The sequence below is a fragment of the Hirundo rustica genome, chromosome 8 (genome assembly GCF_015227805.2).
Source record: "Hirundo rustica isolate bHirRus1 chromosome 8, bHirRus1.pri.v3, whole genome shotgun sequence".
Taxonomy (NCBI): Eukaryota; Metazoa; Chordata; class Aves; order Passeriformes; family Hirundinidae; genus Hirundo; species Hirundo rustica.
The window spans coordinates 1,055,019-1,070,998 of record NC_053457.1 but is presented as its reverse complement, the minus strand read 5'-3'; the positions used below and the strand labels follow the sequence as shown (position 1 = coordinate 1,070,998).

Genomic DNA, 15,980 nt, shown 5'->3' with positions numbered 1-15,980 from the left:
AAAGAGATGGCCTTCCTGGCTCCCTTTGAAATGGGAAAGAGAGATCCCTCAGTAATAACTGCTCTGAGGTTTGCCCTGAACTTTTGCCAGGGGAGTCTAGTGAGGCAAACAGAGTTTTCTGTGCTCATCAGTACTGATGTTGAATAGTGTTGCAAACAGCTGCTGGCATTTTTTTCTCTACCCTCCACTGTTTTTGACAGCCTTATGCCCCATGTTTTATAAACAACATGTTCCTGTGTTATTTTTTAATGCATTTTGATAACAAAACAAACATTCTCCATGCTTCTGTAACAGTCTGCTCAAAGGGTAAGACCTCGCTACTTAAGAAGAAAAAAATTTGTCAGACATCATCCTCCCCGTCCTTTCCCTCTTCTGATGGTGTCTCTTTCACTTAAAAATACAAGAGCAAGTTTAATTATAGCACAATAACTTCCCTAGCATTGCGTGCTGGCACTACTGCTGCTGTCCTTTGTTCATATGCCTCCCTTCTGGCTGCTTAGCTTTTAGCATTTTGCCCCACAGGTGGTCAGAATCAGAAACAGACTTCCTGCGTCATGGAAGAAATGCTTGTTAGGGTTAGCATGAAAAGAAATAGATATTGCCTCAGATACTCCTTTTTTCTTTTGTCTTTTCCTTCTTTTTCTGTGTTGTATTTCTTTGTTCTTTAATGCTACACAAGCCATCCATTGCAACTCTCAGCTTCATGTATTCCTTTGCTGCAATAGGAACATAATTTCAAACTTGTTTGTTTTCAGCAAAGTCACGCCATTATCTTTGTTTTTTTGAAGAAGATGCAGTTTGCTGCATAATTGCAGGACAGAGCATTTCTTAGAATGAAACAGTGATGATAATTTTGTGAAAGGTTAATTAAGCCAAGAAAACCAGTGAAAAGCTATAGAAAAGAATTATGCAATGAGAGCTAAAATTAGGCTGCTGGATTGAAATTGGGTATCTCAAGCTCTCCACAGATGTGACTGAGGTTATTGCAGTGATGCTTTGCTAAGGCTTTGAAAGTTCTGCAGTCTGGGCTGTACAGAACCTCAGAATATTTCTGTTGGACATAATGAATCATCGGCCATGGATATGATGGTTCCACAACGTTCTGTTGTTTTTTGTAAACTGAAATCTTAATTTTTAAACTGTGGCTCTTCAAGGTCACATTCATGTACCTAATTTTAAACAGGCAAGGATATCTGTTTTCTGTAACGGAGCCTTCATAACAGAGGACTCTCAAGAGGTAACTTGGCAGGATTGGAGGTTCAATGTATTTTATCTCTAGTAGTGAAACTTTCTAATAACTTTTTCTTTTTTTTAAATTCCAGCCTGAATAAAGCTGAGAATGTTAGAAATCAAATTTTGTATTGGAATCCCACAGCCTTTGTGTTTGTAAATTACTTTGGAGAACATACAGTGTATCCAGACAGTATATCCTAATGTGATAGGCTACGGTAGGTTAGGAGACAAAGAAACCATTCCAAACATAAGTGGCCTGTGTTTGTTTGGAAGGTTTGTCTGTCCCTCTGGTGAGTTGAGGAGAGCTGACTTTAGGTGGTGAGGCTATCCAAAAGCTAGTGGTGGAATTCATACCCAGATCTTGTCTGATAATCAGCAGATTTCTCCACTATTCTTTCTGCTGTGCATGGCCACTGCCCTACTTATGAACACAGCAGCATCAAAAAGATTGTAGTTTTTTTCTGTTTTTCTCATAGTAAGAGTCTACTTCTACTGAGTTTTCACACAGATATATTGGAGCAAAATGCCAAGTGAAAACAGTACTTTGGCAAAAGTGTGACGAGCTTAAAAACATTTAGTATACTTTTCCTTCCAATCAATATCTTTTCTAGATACTGTAAAAATACTAGATTTGGAGTAGGAAATTCAGTGCATTCAATAATTAAGTTGCATTTCATGTATTGTTCCAGCGGGTATGTTTGTTGTAGTGCTGCGTGATCTAAATGGACAACTCTCGTGTAGGTAACATGCAAAACAACCTCTTAAGTGAAGTAATGCCCCAGTGATCGGTTACAAGCTTCTGTGAAGCCTAATTTAAGACAGGTATTTTACAGCAGAATGTTATACTTCTTTAATAATTTAAGTTAGAAGTTCAAGAACAATTAATTTAAACAGAGAAAATTGAACTCCAGCCTCATTTATAGATTTTCTTGCTCTACTAATACATTATCAGGTGGCACAATGAGTAATCTCATTGACATAATTACCATGAAGGCTGCCATTCTGCAAACCAGACCATGTTGGTGGGTTTCCCAGAAAGAAAATAGTTGGGTAATTTTGCTATTTTGAAATCGTGGGATGTAGCTATTTTGTGAGTACAAACATGATTAAATTAATATTTTCTTTGTAAAATTAAATAGCCTTCTCCCTTGGCATCTGAATTACAAGGGAGAATACCCAGGAGATATGAAGTCTGGGCTAACTAATTTTTCACATGTGGAATCACTTACGTAGCCTGTTCATCAAGGAAGGGGAATATTTGTTTGGCTCCCTTGATTTTAAGAGAACCAGTACATGTTGTAGTGTTCTATGTATCTGTACAAACACTTACAAACAGCCACATTTACCTAGTGCCTTATTAAAGTTGTCCTTGAAATGAAATACAGTTTTCTGTGCAATACATAAATTGTAGCTGCCTAGGTTTCAGACCTGTGGTGCAAATAATGCAGGAATACAGCGTGTACGTGTTTGTTGTAAACAGGAATGGACAATAATTACAGCAGAGTTTAATGAATACCCCAGTTAGCAGGTGCTGATGTATTGCTCTCTTTTGCAGCTCCGGAAAGCCATTATAGATCACATCTCAGACTCCTTCTTAGACACCACTGTTCCACTGCTAGTTCTCATTGAAGCCGCTAAGAATGGAAGAGAGAAAGAAATAAAGGAATATGCTGCTATATTTCGAGAACATACCAGCAGGCTTGTGGAGGTATGTTTGATGGAATTGCACTTTTTCTGGAATATATGGTATAAGAGACTTGCCACTGAACACTCCTTTTGCTGGCAGATATAAAAAAATGTTTAAGGCTGGCATTTCAAGAAAGAATAAAGAAGTGGCCTTGGGTGATAGTAAATGTAGTCCATTTTCCTATAATGGTATGTAGTAAGACAGAGGGCTTTCTGCTTGAATAGCTTTTCATTGCATAGAAATGAGATGGTGTGGAATTGTAATTTGAGAAATCAGTGTAAGCCTTTCCATCAAGGTGTTCAGTGGGAACTTAAATAAATGTGTGTTTCTGGGAGTGTTAGCTCGCACTGTTGAGGAGCCTACTGCCCAAAGTACAGGAGACACCGTGTCAGTGCCAGCTGTTTGCCAACTTTCTCCCTTGGAAAGTCTGTGACCTCTGCAGGGCTCCGCTGAAGGGGGAATGGGGCTGTGACACAGCTTAGAGCCAGGAGCCCACTGGCAGAATCATTGAATATTCCGGGTTGGAAAGGACACACAAGGATCACCAAGCCCAGCTCCTGCCTGCATGCTAAGTGAATCCCCTACATACATTGGAGACTCAGTATTAATTTCTAAAGGTTGTAGTTATTGCTTATAAATGATACTTTTTCAGCACTAAGAGATTGGCAAATACAGCTGGGGGGGGGAGATTTTTGTTTGTTGGACAGTCAGTCCTGCCAAATGGGACTAAATGTGCGCTGACCTAAACTCATTTGCACTGGAACTTGGAACACTGCTGGAATACCAAAGTCAAAAATTCACATCAATATTATCTCAAGTGCCTGGAAGGAATGCAGTAATTTTTTAGTAATTAGTAATTTTTGTGGGGCTTTTTACCTTTTGGTGCTTTTGTGTGCAGTAATGCAAAATGGGGAAAAAAAATCAATGAATTCACTCTGCAGCTGAAAATTTACTTAGAAAGCTATTTGGCTCAGAATTAATAATTAATCTTGAGTGATCTAGAGATAATGAAAGAAAAATAGGTAAAGAGCTGAAGTAAAAGTAGGGTGTTGGATTTATGTTTCTCTTCATGGGCATGTGATTACAGAATAAGAATAGTTGTTATTCTTTGATTTAAAAGAGTATCTGGTTTTGACCACGATGCAAAATGAAGTAACAGCTGAAGCTCAAACTCAAAGTTGCAAGCTTTTCTGATTTTTAATAGTGAAGCTAAACCATCCTGAAGTGACTTCAGTTTTAGAAAGAAGATCATTGAAAAACTAATAACTTGGCTGAATTTCTGAGTCCTTCTGAAATACCCAAATCGTTATTCATTTTAGAAGACATAAGCCTAAATTCCAGTATTTGTTTCCTTTCATGGGTTTGGATTTGTGTGCCATATGTCCCAATGCAAGGACTAGCTGGCCATGAGTGTGGGTGTGCGGTTAGAGAGACTGATGGCTGCACAGATTCACTGCCTGGAAAATCCACAGACTGATCTTGCTGTATGTGTGAATACAGTGTGCGTGTACATATTTATATTTATGCTGTGACTCAATGTGCTGCCTACAGTGAAGAAAACTTACTTCTAAAGAGAGACTGTACACAGTGCCACCTCCTATTGTTGAATTAGTTGTTCCAAATGTCGCTTTACTGGGGATTATATTGTGGGCTGCTATTGAAAACTAACTTAAATTTTACTTTATGTTGTCTTCTGGATATCTAGTAGAATTAAGTATCTTATTTAAAAGTTGCTTGCATTGGTTTAATGCCCTTACCGGATCTCTAAATAAGAGCTTAATTGATGGCTTTTTGATAAACTGTATTTATCAACTGCTAAACTCTCCAGCGAATTAATTAGGTGGTAGTTGTACTGCATCCATCAACTGTGAGCCTAAACAGAACAAAAATGGAAAAAAGCTTTGCAGCTAAGCAAGCGACCGCAAAGGGGCTTTGTGGAGAAAAACAGATTTATCTCATTTTTAAGAAAAAAATCAGTTATTTCCAAAAGCATCGTGTAAGAGAGAGAAACATGGCAGTTGTTTTGGGGAGTGTTTAATACCAATTAAATTTATTTAAATGTAATAGCTTTTAAATACATAGGAGCAGTTACTATAGCAGTTCCAACTGGAAACATATTTGGGCTTTAGTGGCCTAAACCATGTTAAGCTGAGAATATATGTATTTTTAAATTGATGTAGTGGAGCTCTGTGCTCTTGTTTTAATTTCTCAAGGAAAATGGTGTAGATAGACTTGCATGTGACTAGCTGTGGTTTTCAGAAGCGTGTGTACTTAAACATACTCATACTCCAGAACTGAGTGGTGGCAAATAATGACTTTAAACACTCCAGGTGTGGGTCTGAGCCAACTGTAGACCTTTGACTTCTCCATCCTCTGGTAAAGACTTTCACACCCTGACTATGCGTTGTGTAGAGAAGTGTCTGTGAACCCCCACATGTGATCTTTTCTTTTGCTGTCTCTGAATTCTGGTATCAGAAGAGAAAATTAACACCAGTCCCTATTTTCCTTCTCCATGCCACTTACTCTTTTTCTTTTATTGCTTTAAAAGTATTTCTGGTCTTTTAAAAATTTCCTTATTTGGAAGCCACAAAAGGATCGGCTTGCTCCCTTCCTTGTACCTTTTCCAGCACCTTGCAGCCCATGAGGTGGGAGGGCAGACCTGTGTGTGCTAATCAATACAGTCAAGATATTTCATAAAATCACAGAGGCTGTTGGTTATTTCCTCACAAAATGACTCACTTTTAATCTCTTTAGACTGAATTTCATCTCTGTACCATTTAGTCATCTAGCACCATGACATCCTTTTGCAAATCTTCATTCATTATTTTATTTACTGCTCAAAATATGTGTAAACAAAATTTATAAAAAAATAATGCAGACATCGTGACAACAACGTAATTCCTGGCTCACAGCTTTCTCCCAGTTTCCTGCTGATTTGGTCCTGAGGCTGAAACAAGTGAAGCCAACCTGTCTGAATTTACTGGTTACTGAGCCACCCTAATGCTTGGATCTCATACACAGTACAATCAGTAGTCCAGATCTTCCATTCTTCCATTGCTTTCACATATGAAAACAGGGATGTCCATTCCTGCTTATTTTAATATTGCTTTTCTAAAAGATATTTATGGCATAAGGAAGATTTATGACTGCTTCCTTTTCATTTTGTAAGGTAACTTGTTGCATTTGAAGATTTATGCTGTGAAATCACCAGTGTAATGAATGCTGAACTTAAATTATCTCCAAATTAAGGAAGAAGTGTTTTTAAAAAATGTATGTTTTTCTGAATCCAATCATGAGTCCAACTTCAGTGAATCTCCACTTATGAAAAGCATTGTCTCAGCTCTACCCTGCCAGACAGTGTTCCAGCTGAACATGTTCCACCCACTTGTCAGGCTTCAGAGCAGTTGTTGAGCTGGGCTGATGATGTTAGTGTTGCACCAAAGTTGAGTTTGATAGTAATAATTTGAAAGTGGAGGCAGAACAACATGTCAAAAGAGATGATACTGCATTCTCAAAATAATCACTGAGCAATAATTTGAATCAGCACAGTGGTATTGCTGGCTCGCATATATCCTTTGTTAATGTTGTCCTGTGCTCATTTATAAATATGCTATTTTTGCCATATTGATCAGTGTTTAATTTCCCTGTCACAATATTTCACTTGATTGCAGAAATGCATGAAATAAGTTTCTGAATCTGGACCACAAAGAGCTGTGTATTTGTGTAGCCAGATCTCCAGTCAAATAAGAATGTATTTTATTATTGCAGCCAACATGTCCAGCGGTGATAGTAATAAAATGATTTTGATGGTACAGGACTAGGCTGGAAGTCCATTTTTAAGGAAAACAAGCTTTTGATATTTGTGTTACTTCCAGTTTAAGTGTTTCCTTCTGTGCTCAGTTTAAAACCAGTACTAATAATACAGGCCTGTATGGCCCACCCACCAGTATCACTCCTCTCAGTGTTTTGCTTGTTTTGTCTTCTTTCAAAGTTAAAAAATGGAAGCAGGTATTCTGAGGTTTTATTGTGTTGGTCTTTTTGCAATTGAAAACCTTATTTACCCCATTGACTCTTAGCCCAAGATAAAGATTTTCCGGAGTTTCTCTTGATTACATAGAGTGCCTGTTTCTTCTTTGACTAAATGGTTTGTTTAGTGTGGATGCCTAAGTTCTAGATGACAGAAGTGAGGTGATTTGTACCTTGGGAGCTGACTGTTGGTCTGTTTTGAGACATGAATTATGTTGCATTTTCTTATGCTTTGTATAGCAGTTTTAATCAAGCATATTCTGCATTTGAGGGCAGTTTTTGAATCTGTTTTTGAAAGATCAAGGATGCTTGAAGAGTAGATTTTGAAATGTTTTTTATATAAACCCAATAGACTGAGTTGGATATTATAAAAACAAGTTCATCTTCTCACAAAGGTTAATCCAACAGTGAATTTGGCATGGAAATTAGAAGTACTGCTTAAAAGATCAAGAGAGATTTTCTGTGATTTCTGTTTTAATCTGAATTCTCTAATAGACACAACAAGTCTTGAGAAAGAAGGTACTTTTTTCTCCTCTTTGAATAGGAAATGTTAATTGAGCTAAGCTAAACGGCTGCCGCACTGACTCACTGCTCACACTGTAATTTAAGAAACAAACAGTATCCTCTTAAGCCAGTGACCTTTGTAAATCAGCTTGAGCAGTGAGATCTCTTACAAATCTCCCATCCGAATTAGCATTTGGAGGTTACAGGCCTTCCTTCAAAAATTGAATTAAGACACAACAAAGTAATACAATTCAGAAGCATGTATATAAATTCAGCGACGTACAGAATATCTGTGAGATGGAGAGACTGAACACCATACCAGCTCTGGGGCAATAATTCCAGAGGTAGTAGCAACTAAATGTCTTCTTTCTTGTCTTCTTAGGTTTTCTCTCTGCTGAGTTTATTAACTACTCTGTGCTCTTAGCCTGAAGGTTCTACTTGCTGTTAAAAGGTCCACAGGCTTGGGGTGTCAGCCACACTGCCCAGGAGCATCAGCTGGGGCTTTGTGGCCAGGGCTAGTATTAGAAAAGCTCAGACAGTGGCAAAGGATTTGAGATAGCATGGTTAACATCTTCACACTGCCATAGCTGCACAATAACTGCTCACACCAGAGTGTGTCAGTTTTAAATTGAATAGTTTATATTCAGGTATGTGGAGGAAGCCAAATAGTCCTAGTTACATCGTTAAAAAATCCCATTAAACTGCCCACTTTCGCTGTGATATTGGACACTTCCCACATATGAAATGAATGCACAGCTGCTGAAGTATTTTGATGAGCACCGAGGGTCACGTTAAACATTCTTCTTATGGAGGCTATTTTAGGCTGCAGTGCCTTATATTCCTCATATACTGCATCAAATACTTCTAAGTCTGAATATTGATTATATAACATTGAAAAAACCCTAGAATATATTGCGATGAAAAATGATTTGGATTAAGATTCTCTTTGTAGTCTAAGCCTTTGTTTGTGAGCTTCAAATTCTTCAAAGATTTGGGTTTTTCAGAAAGTCCTTGTTATTAATGGGAATTCCATATTAAAATGCAGCAAAAAAAATTTGAAAAAAATATTTAAAAATATGAAGATTAAGTACTTTCAGATTTGACACATTCAGGTTTTGCTTTGAAATACCTTTTCATTTTAAATGCTGCAATTAAATTGCAAATCTAGTTGAAATATTTGATTGTATGGAAACATTTTAAAAGTGTCTTCTAGGACATTTTGAAAATATCTGTTTATATAAACACTATTTTAAATTATGATAATGAAGGCAAAATAATAATGAAAAGCTTTAAAGAACCCAGGTGTATTTTCTAGTCCCTTGTAAGACACACCTGTTTTTGGGGACTGGAGTATTCTGGCCTCTGGTTCACTTCTCCAAAGACAAAAGCAAATTCTGCTGTGGAGAGAACAAGTGCGTAACGGTGAACAAAAAACAGGTAACAAAAAGACTGAAATGTCACAGCCACGTGAGGGGAAAAGTAGGCCCTGCGTAACAGGCAATTTCTTGTTTGGGGAACATGACAGACTGTTCTCCTGAGCTGATCCATCACGGAGATGTAATGCTTTCTGAGAGGAGGAGTGATAGGCTGGCTGAACTTGAGATTAAAAAAGGAATTTGATGGGAGCATGGAAGAATCCTCTGATTATCTTTTCTTTTGGCACAGATGCAAATCTCCCACTGTGGTGTTTAAAGGTCAGCTATACCGAGCACAGGCAGAGACGCTTAATAGAAGTGGAGGTGATGATGAAGTGAACTTTGTGTTCTTCATCCCTTCTCTTGATACACGAATATACCTTTTTCTCTGTTGTTTGATCTAATAATACTGACTTCAGATCTGCTGATAGATAAATCTGACACTTCAGCCTGTGGCCTAATTTTTGCAAGTGTGTTTTTCAGTTTTGCCTATGTTGCAGCTGGCTCCTGGGACTACAAACAAGGGACAGTAACAAACAGCACATATATTTCAGTACGTCAGTGTTGTGATGTGTTGACATAGAGTGTAGAGGTGTGCAGGACACAGTGTGGCTCAAAAAGAAGTTTGCAAGTTAGTACAAAGATTTCCAGTGAAGAAAATGCCCATCTCTTGAAGGTGAATTCTCCTTAAGAGAGCATTAAAAAAAAAAAAAAAAAATTAGAAGCTGTAAAGGAGAAAAGCCCTTGAGTTATAAAAATGCATATTGTTTGTATTTCTGTAAGGAAATTGAGGTTTTAGATATACATAGATTAAAAATGATTTTTTGTTTAATGCTGTTAGAATTACAATACCATTTTGGCAAACAGTACGGAAGAACTTACATGTGGTAAAATGAACTGTTTACAGCATTTGCAGTTCGTCTGCAAAACATTTGCAAAACTGAAGACAGTGGAAATAGTAGTAAGATCTGGTAACCAAAATATTATTGGGAATAAATTAATAAGCATGCTCAGGAAAACTCTTCCTTTCTCCCAAAAGGCAAAACACAGCCGCCGGCTCTTGAACTAAAGCTCTCTACATCTGCCTCTTGTGGAAAACAGCTCTGCCAAAAGTCAGTTTTAACATGGAATCTGTAAAAACTAATATGTTGCTTACTATTTTCTATTCAAGCAGTAGACATTTCTCTTTAAGTACAGTGGGAAAACTCTCACACTTCAGTCTGTTTTATTGGCATGCATCTGATAGCTCTTATTTGCCACCTTGTCTGATTTTGGATGTGATGTGCTACATCTTTCTATGTCAAATTTTAAATATAGTGACCAAGAAAATTGGGTTAAGAGCAACTTTCCATAGGTCTGGAAGATGCAACAAAAACATCGTAAACAACTTGTCTCACTCCTGTACTCTCCTGAGTGTACAACAACAACAACTTTCAAGTAGCCTGTGACAGCTGTTACTTCCACCTCTGAACATCCAGTCCTTAAGGACTGCATTCTTTGACCTTACTCAGCTTTTACTTGGAGGTAAGGGCCATGGAAGTAAAACTACTTGAGCTCTGAAAACCAACAACCCCCCAATCTGATATCCAATATACACTTGCATAGTTCCTGTCAGATAGTAGCTTAGTCTAAAATGAATGTAACAATCCTTTAATTTCTCCTTACATATCAAAGGACTGCATGTACAAAGTCCTGTCAATTGGAAGACTCTGATTTCTTTCTACCACCTTCAAAGACAATTGGGAATTGAGTATTCTCAGCACTACTCCTGTTTCTGTCAGTTTTAATCCCAGACTGGTAAACACAAAATAAAAATAACATTTTAATCTTTCATTGCCTCTTTTTTAATATTGATTTTACTGAGCTATTGAAAAACAAAACTACTTCTGACAATGGCAAAACTTCAAAACTGCATGTGTAGAGGTCAAACTGACAGATTACAGGGACATCTTTATTAACTTTTAGAATATTAGAAGAGAGCAGAATCTTTTATCATTCTCCTTTGGAGTATAATCAGAAGACAAGAAGCATGAATCCTGTTATGTGGAAGTTTTTAGTTTATGGCTGTTCAATGCTAAGGCTTTTCATCGCCAGATGTAAGATCCAAGTCCAAGGGTATGTCATTTTTTTGCTGTTACTTTTGCTCTTACTGTACTTCTTTAACCCATAATATACTTTCAGTGGTATGATAATATATGTCAAAATAGCAGTAGAAGACTGTAAGGTGTAGACAGTATCCTCATCTCTATTTTTGTTGTACAGTTTCTGTGTTAGTACAGAAGTGTGTACAGCAGCTGTCCTGAGGATACAGAGCCCCTTTGCACAATGGGATCTGCCCGCACGGAACCCTGGTGTGGCTTTCTGCTTCAGAGAGCATTGAACTGTGGCGCAGTTAGCATATGGAGCTGTGCATGCACAGCAGCGGTCAGCATTTTGGGAATAAAATGTATGTGTCAGCAGATTAGGATGTCATTTTTGTAAATAAGTTAAGCTCTTTTACACACAATCAATATTTATGAATGGGAAGTGGATTTTCATTACATTACCATGCTAATTAACCCTCCTTTCTTATCACACAGTCTTTATTTTTTTTTTTTTTTTACTCTCAGTTAGTAAGCTAATGCTTTGTTCTTGAGAGGAAAAACACTTAATTTTAGTTTGCTAATTTCTGTGCATCTTCAGTTTGTGTGATTTGGAATTCCTGTTCAGGCTCCCTTTGCAGCTGCGTGACTTTCTCACTTTCAGGAGAGACCTGCATGCCCCTCCTCGTTCAGACAGGGTTTAGTTCATGGCACACCGGGGATGTGTGGCCAGTGGGGGTTCCTTTCTTGTGGCTTCTTCTTTGTTCAGTTAAATCCAAAGGCCTCAGTGGACCCATTTGAGTAACCTGACTGCTTACTTTGCTAATTTTAGCAAGCCTGTGATTAGCAATACTAATATAACTACAAAACAATAATAAGAAAGGGCGCTACTTAATTTTGCTTAGAGATACTTTTTTTTCTGCAGCTGTTTAAAAATCAAACTTTTGAGTGTGAAACACAAATGCAGTGCTGGTGAGCCCAGGAGTTGGGTGTAAACCCCAGTTTCCCCATTTCGGTGAGTTTGCAGGGTCCCTCAGCAAACTGACCTGCTTAGCAGGAGGGTGTGAGGGCCCTGGGGCAGCCCACAAGCCCTCTGCTGCCAGGTGTTGCTCCAGTTGGGTGGGTGGGTGTTTGCAGAGAGCCTGCAACAGGTAAAGGCGGTTTACCTAATCATGGTAATGGCATTTGAAGGGGAGGGTTGTGTGGAATTACTTCTAAAATTAAAGGCAGCATAGGAATGATGCACAAATTCTTTAAATGCAAAAAATTGTATTAAGTTCTAATAGAAGCAGTCTAGCAATAGTAATTGAGAAGTGGCAGGCAGGTGGAAGGAAGCCTTTAAAGACAAATAACTTGTTTCTGGATGTTTTGGAGCTGGTAGATGGATGCTTAATGGAGTGCCAATGTGGTCAAGACAGTGAATGAAGAAAATTAATTCAATAAAATTTAGTTAAAGTCAGGCATGTACTTCTGAGTGTATGTAAGCTTTAAGACTTTGAACCTTGCTGTTTTGGAGCTCACAGAGTTCTAGCATTTTGCAGCAAGTTCTGAATTAATAATGTAAGGATTTTTGTACCTCTGTATAATTAATCAAATAAGGTCCAACTTTCCTATTACTGCTTGAACTTCAGGTGATAAATGGTGACATTTTCATTAATCCTCTTAATCACAGCCTTTATTGTGTAAGTGTGAAGTGAGGGAACAAAAGATAAACAACCCAAAGATTTACCAGACTTTCTGTGTCTGAGGGCATATTTCAGCAGCTGGAAATGTTAGGCACCTCGTGTGGTGTGCTGGGAGTTCCGGGAGGGAAGTGGACTCCCCTGCAGGATACACTGCTTAACGTCTGTGGTGATACTGTACAGAGAGCTGACACAAGTGCATTGGCACTGACCTCTTGCTTTTGTTACTGCAGAAACCAGATTTAGAAGTTCCTCAGAATATTAGAAATTGTGATAATTGTGTTTCCATTATACCCCCAGAAGTCTCATCGTTTTGATACATTGATCTGTAATGAGCCAGTCAGCTATAACAGAGTAATTCCAAAGCTGAAAAAAAAGGCACTCATCATCAAAACATTAACATGATTTTACTAAAGCTTGCGCTTCTCAAGTACCAAAGAAGTCTCTCTGTTCATTTGTTAGGTTTGTTTTTATTTTTTTCATAGAATATGAATGCTGTGATAATTGCTCAAGGAGGAGGTTTACTCTTCATAGTTTTAAAGTGAAAGAGGGTAGGTTTAGATTAAGTAGGAGGAAGAAATTCTTCCCTGTGAGGGTGGTGAGGCCCTGGCACAGGTTGCGCAGGGAAGTTGCCCCATCCCTAGAAGTGTTGAAGGCCAGGCTGGATGGGGTCTGGAGCACCTGGTTTGGTGGAGATGTCCCTGCCCATGGCAGGGGGTGGGACTGGATGATCCCTTTCAGCTCAAAGCATTCTGTGATTTTAAGAGTATTTTGCTGACAATTTGGCTTTGCTCAGTTTAACCACCTCTCTAGGAGTCTTTCTGGTTATTTTACTGCTGGCAAATGGCTTTTGAACCAGTAATTTTCTGCCACTGCTTGGGTGATGCTTTTTACAAGACCATACTTTATACCACGAATTTCTTGAAATACATGTTATTTCACTGAAATAACTGATAAACATTTTTGTTCTGAAATGTAGTTTGTACACTAGACAAAGCTCCTAAAGGAGCTATGTCATACCTTGTAATTGAGACAAGAAAGCAAAAGTAGGACAAATTTTACAATACAGGCATAACTGCATAAATGAAATTTAAAGAAAAAAAAAAAAGAGAGAAAGGCTGGGGGAAAAAAAGTAAGGAAATTATCAGAAAACACTGTGGGAAGCCATGGACTAGAACTTCTCATTACAAGGAAGGCAGATGATCATTGTTTATTGGGGAAGTTGGATATGTTTTTGTTTATGACAGCTTGGCTGAGACAAAAGGAACATCCTGCTAGGTATTTCCCTTTGGTTTTATTCATCTTCTGCAGAAGTTTTTTAAAAGAATCTGAGCATCAATCTTAAACAATATGCAATAATGTCAGTGTAGTTACTTCCAAGGAATTCACTTGGTTAACATTTTAACATCATTGTAGTAAATTGCTTTTTAATAACTCTTAGCCTAATATTCAAAATACTGAGTTCATGGCAAATTTTTAAAACCTTCTGAAAAACACGGGCTGGTCTTGCTAGGTGTGAGGAACTTCCTTGCTAGGCTCAGCAGGACAGAACTAACTTGTGCAGACATGCTTTCTCTTGTATGAGCTGTCCTCAGTGACACTATCAGTTTATCCAGCTGAGGCAGTGAGGGGACAGAGGACAGTAGTAGCCATATCCCAGGAACTTTTGTGATGGGAAGTTCAGATCAGCATATTCTGAGATACAGCTTTATTAACTAGGAGTCATTTGTAGATAAAAATTCTAGATTTCCTTGCACAGAGATTTGTTTCCTTTGAAATATGACTCCTGCATATCTTTTTGTTGTTGCTAGACAGGTGTCTGCGGTGCCTGAGGATCGTTTCCTGTCAGGGCGTTGCTTTGCAGTGAGTAACAGTCAATTCATGTGCCTCTTTTCAAAGCCAGTGTACTGTAAACAAGATAGGATCTCCGAGGAGTTTTTCAGTGACCTTAGTATGATCACATTCCTGCAGTTTGAATTCTATGCACATGCTTTTGGGTGAGCTCATACTGATGCTTCAGAGCACACTCCAATCTGCAGTTTGCGGTCTGGACAATTTTATATGTGAGTGTTGTTTGCAAGGCGTATGAAGAGTTTTAAATGTTTCTTTGTGATCAGTTTTACATCTCCTAAAGCAGAGATCACACAGCAAAAATTAGTCAAGGGTTTCTTATAAAATATTTTATGAACCTTTAAACTCCATTAACAGAAACGGAGACTTCCACTGCGACAGCAACATTTTATGTTAGTACAAGGTTTGTTCCATATAAACTACAGTAGCTATGAGCTTATGTCCAGCTCCACTGGCAGCTGGAATTGTCTGTCTATACATGGCTTTCATGGCAGCATTTACAAAGAGGAGAAAAAAAATTAATAAACCTGAGAAAATTACGGGTTCATTTAAGGGGAAAAGGAAGGGTGAAAATGAATGAGAGGACTAGTTACATTTTTACAAGATATATGAAATATAGGCTATAGTGAATGTGAAAGAATGTACTGTGTGTGCCTGGGGACAGGCAGGCAATGGCTCCTTGCAATATGGAGGACAGACCTGAAGGGTGATGGGACCCTCACACACACATACACACAGAACACAGAGAGCTGTGAGGGATGGCACACACACACGCACACAGAGCTGTAAGCGATGGGAGCCTCCCTCACACACACACACACACACAGAGCTGTGAGCGATAGCACACACACACACACACAGAGCTGTGAGGGATAGGACACACACACACACAGAGCTGTGATCAGCGGGGCCCTGACACACCACACACACAGAGCTGTGAGCGATAGCGCACACACACACACATACACACACACAGAGCTGTGAGCGATAGCGCACACACAAACACAGAGCTGTGAGCGATGGCACACACACACACACAGAGCTGTGAGGGATGGGACACACACACACACAGAGCTGTGATCAGTGGGGCCCTGACACACCACACACACAGAGCTGTGAGCGATAGCGCACACACACACACATACACACACACAGAGCTGTGAGCGATAGCGCACACACAAACACAGAGCTGTGAGCAATGGGACCCCCACACAGAGTGCTGTGAGTGATGGGGCACACACACACACACACACACACACACACACACACACACACACAGCTGTGAGTGATGGGACCCCCACACACACACAGAGCTGTGAGTGATGAGGCACATAACACATACACATATGCACACACAAACATAGAGCTGTGAGCGATGGGGCACACACACACACAGAGCTGTGAGGGATGGCACACACACACACACACACACAGAGAGCTGTGAGAGATGGGGCCCTCACACACACCAGACACACACACACACACAGAGCTATGATCAGCG

The 15,980-nt window shown here is 39.0% G+C and overlaps 1 protein-coding gene across 7 annotated transcripts in view; it reads left to right on the top strand.

The window, feature by feature from the left end:
- The window catches only part of CTNNA3 (catenin alpha 3), a 444,137-nt gene that overhangs the window by 263,120 nt on the left and 165,037 nt on the right, over positions 1 to 15,980 (top strand). For all 7 annotated transcript variants that reach the window (XM_058421609.1, XM_058421605.1, XM_040071771.2 and 4 more), the window contains one exon: positions 2,789 to 2,941. In XM_058421609.1, coding sequence (XP_058277592.1) covers positions 2,901 to 2,941 — 41 coding nt within the window. In that variant the 5' untranslated portion in view covers positions 2,789 to 2,900. The remainder of the gene's footprint in view (positions 1 to 2,788; positions 2,942 to 15,980) is intronic.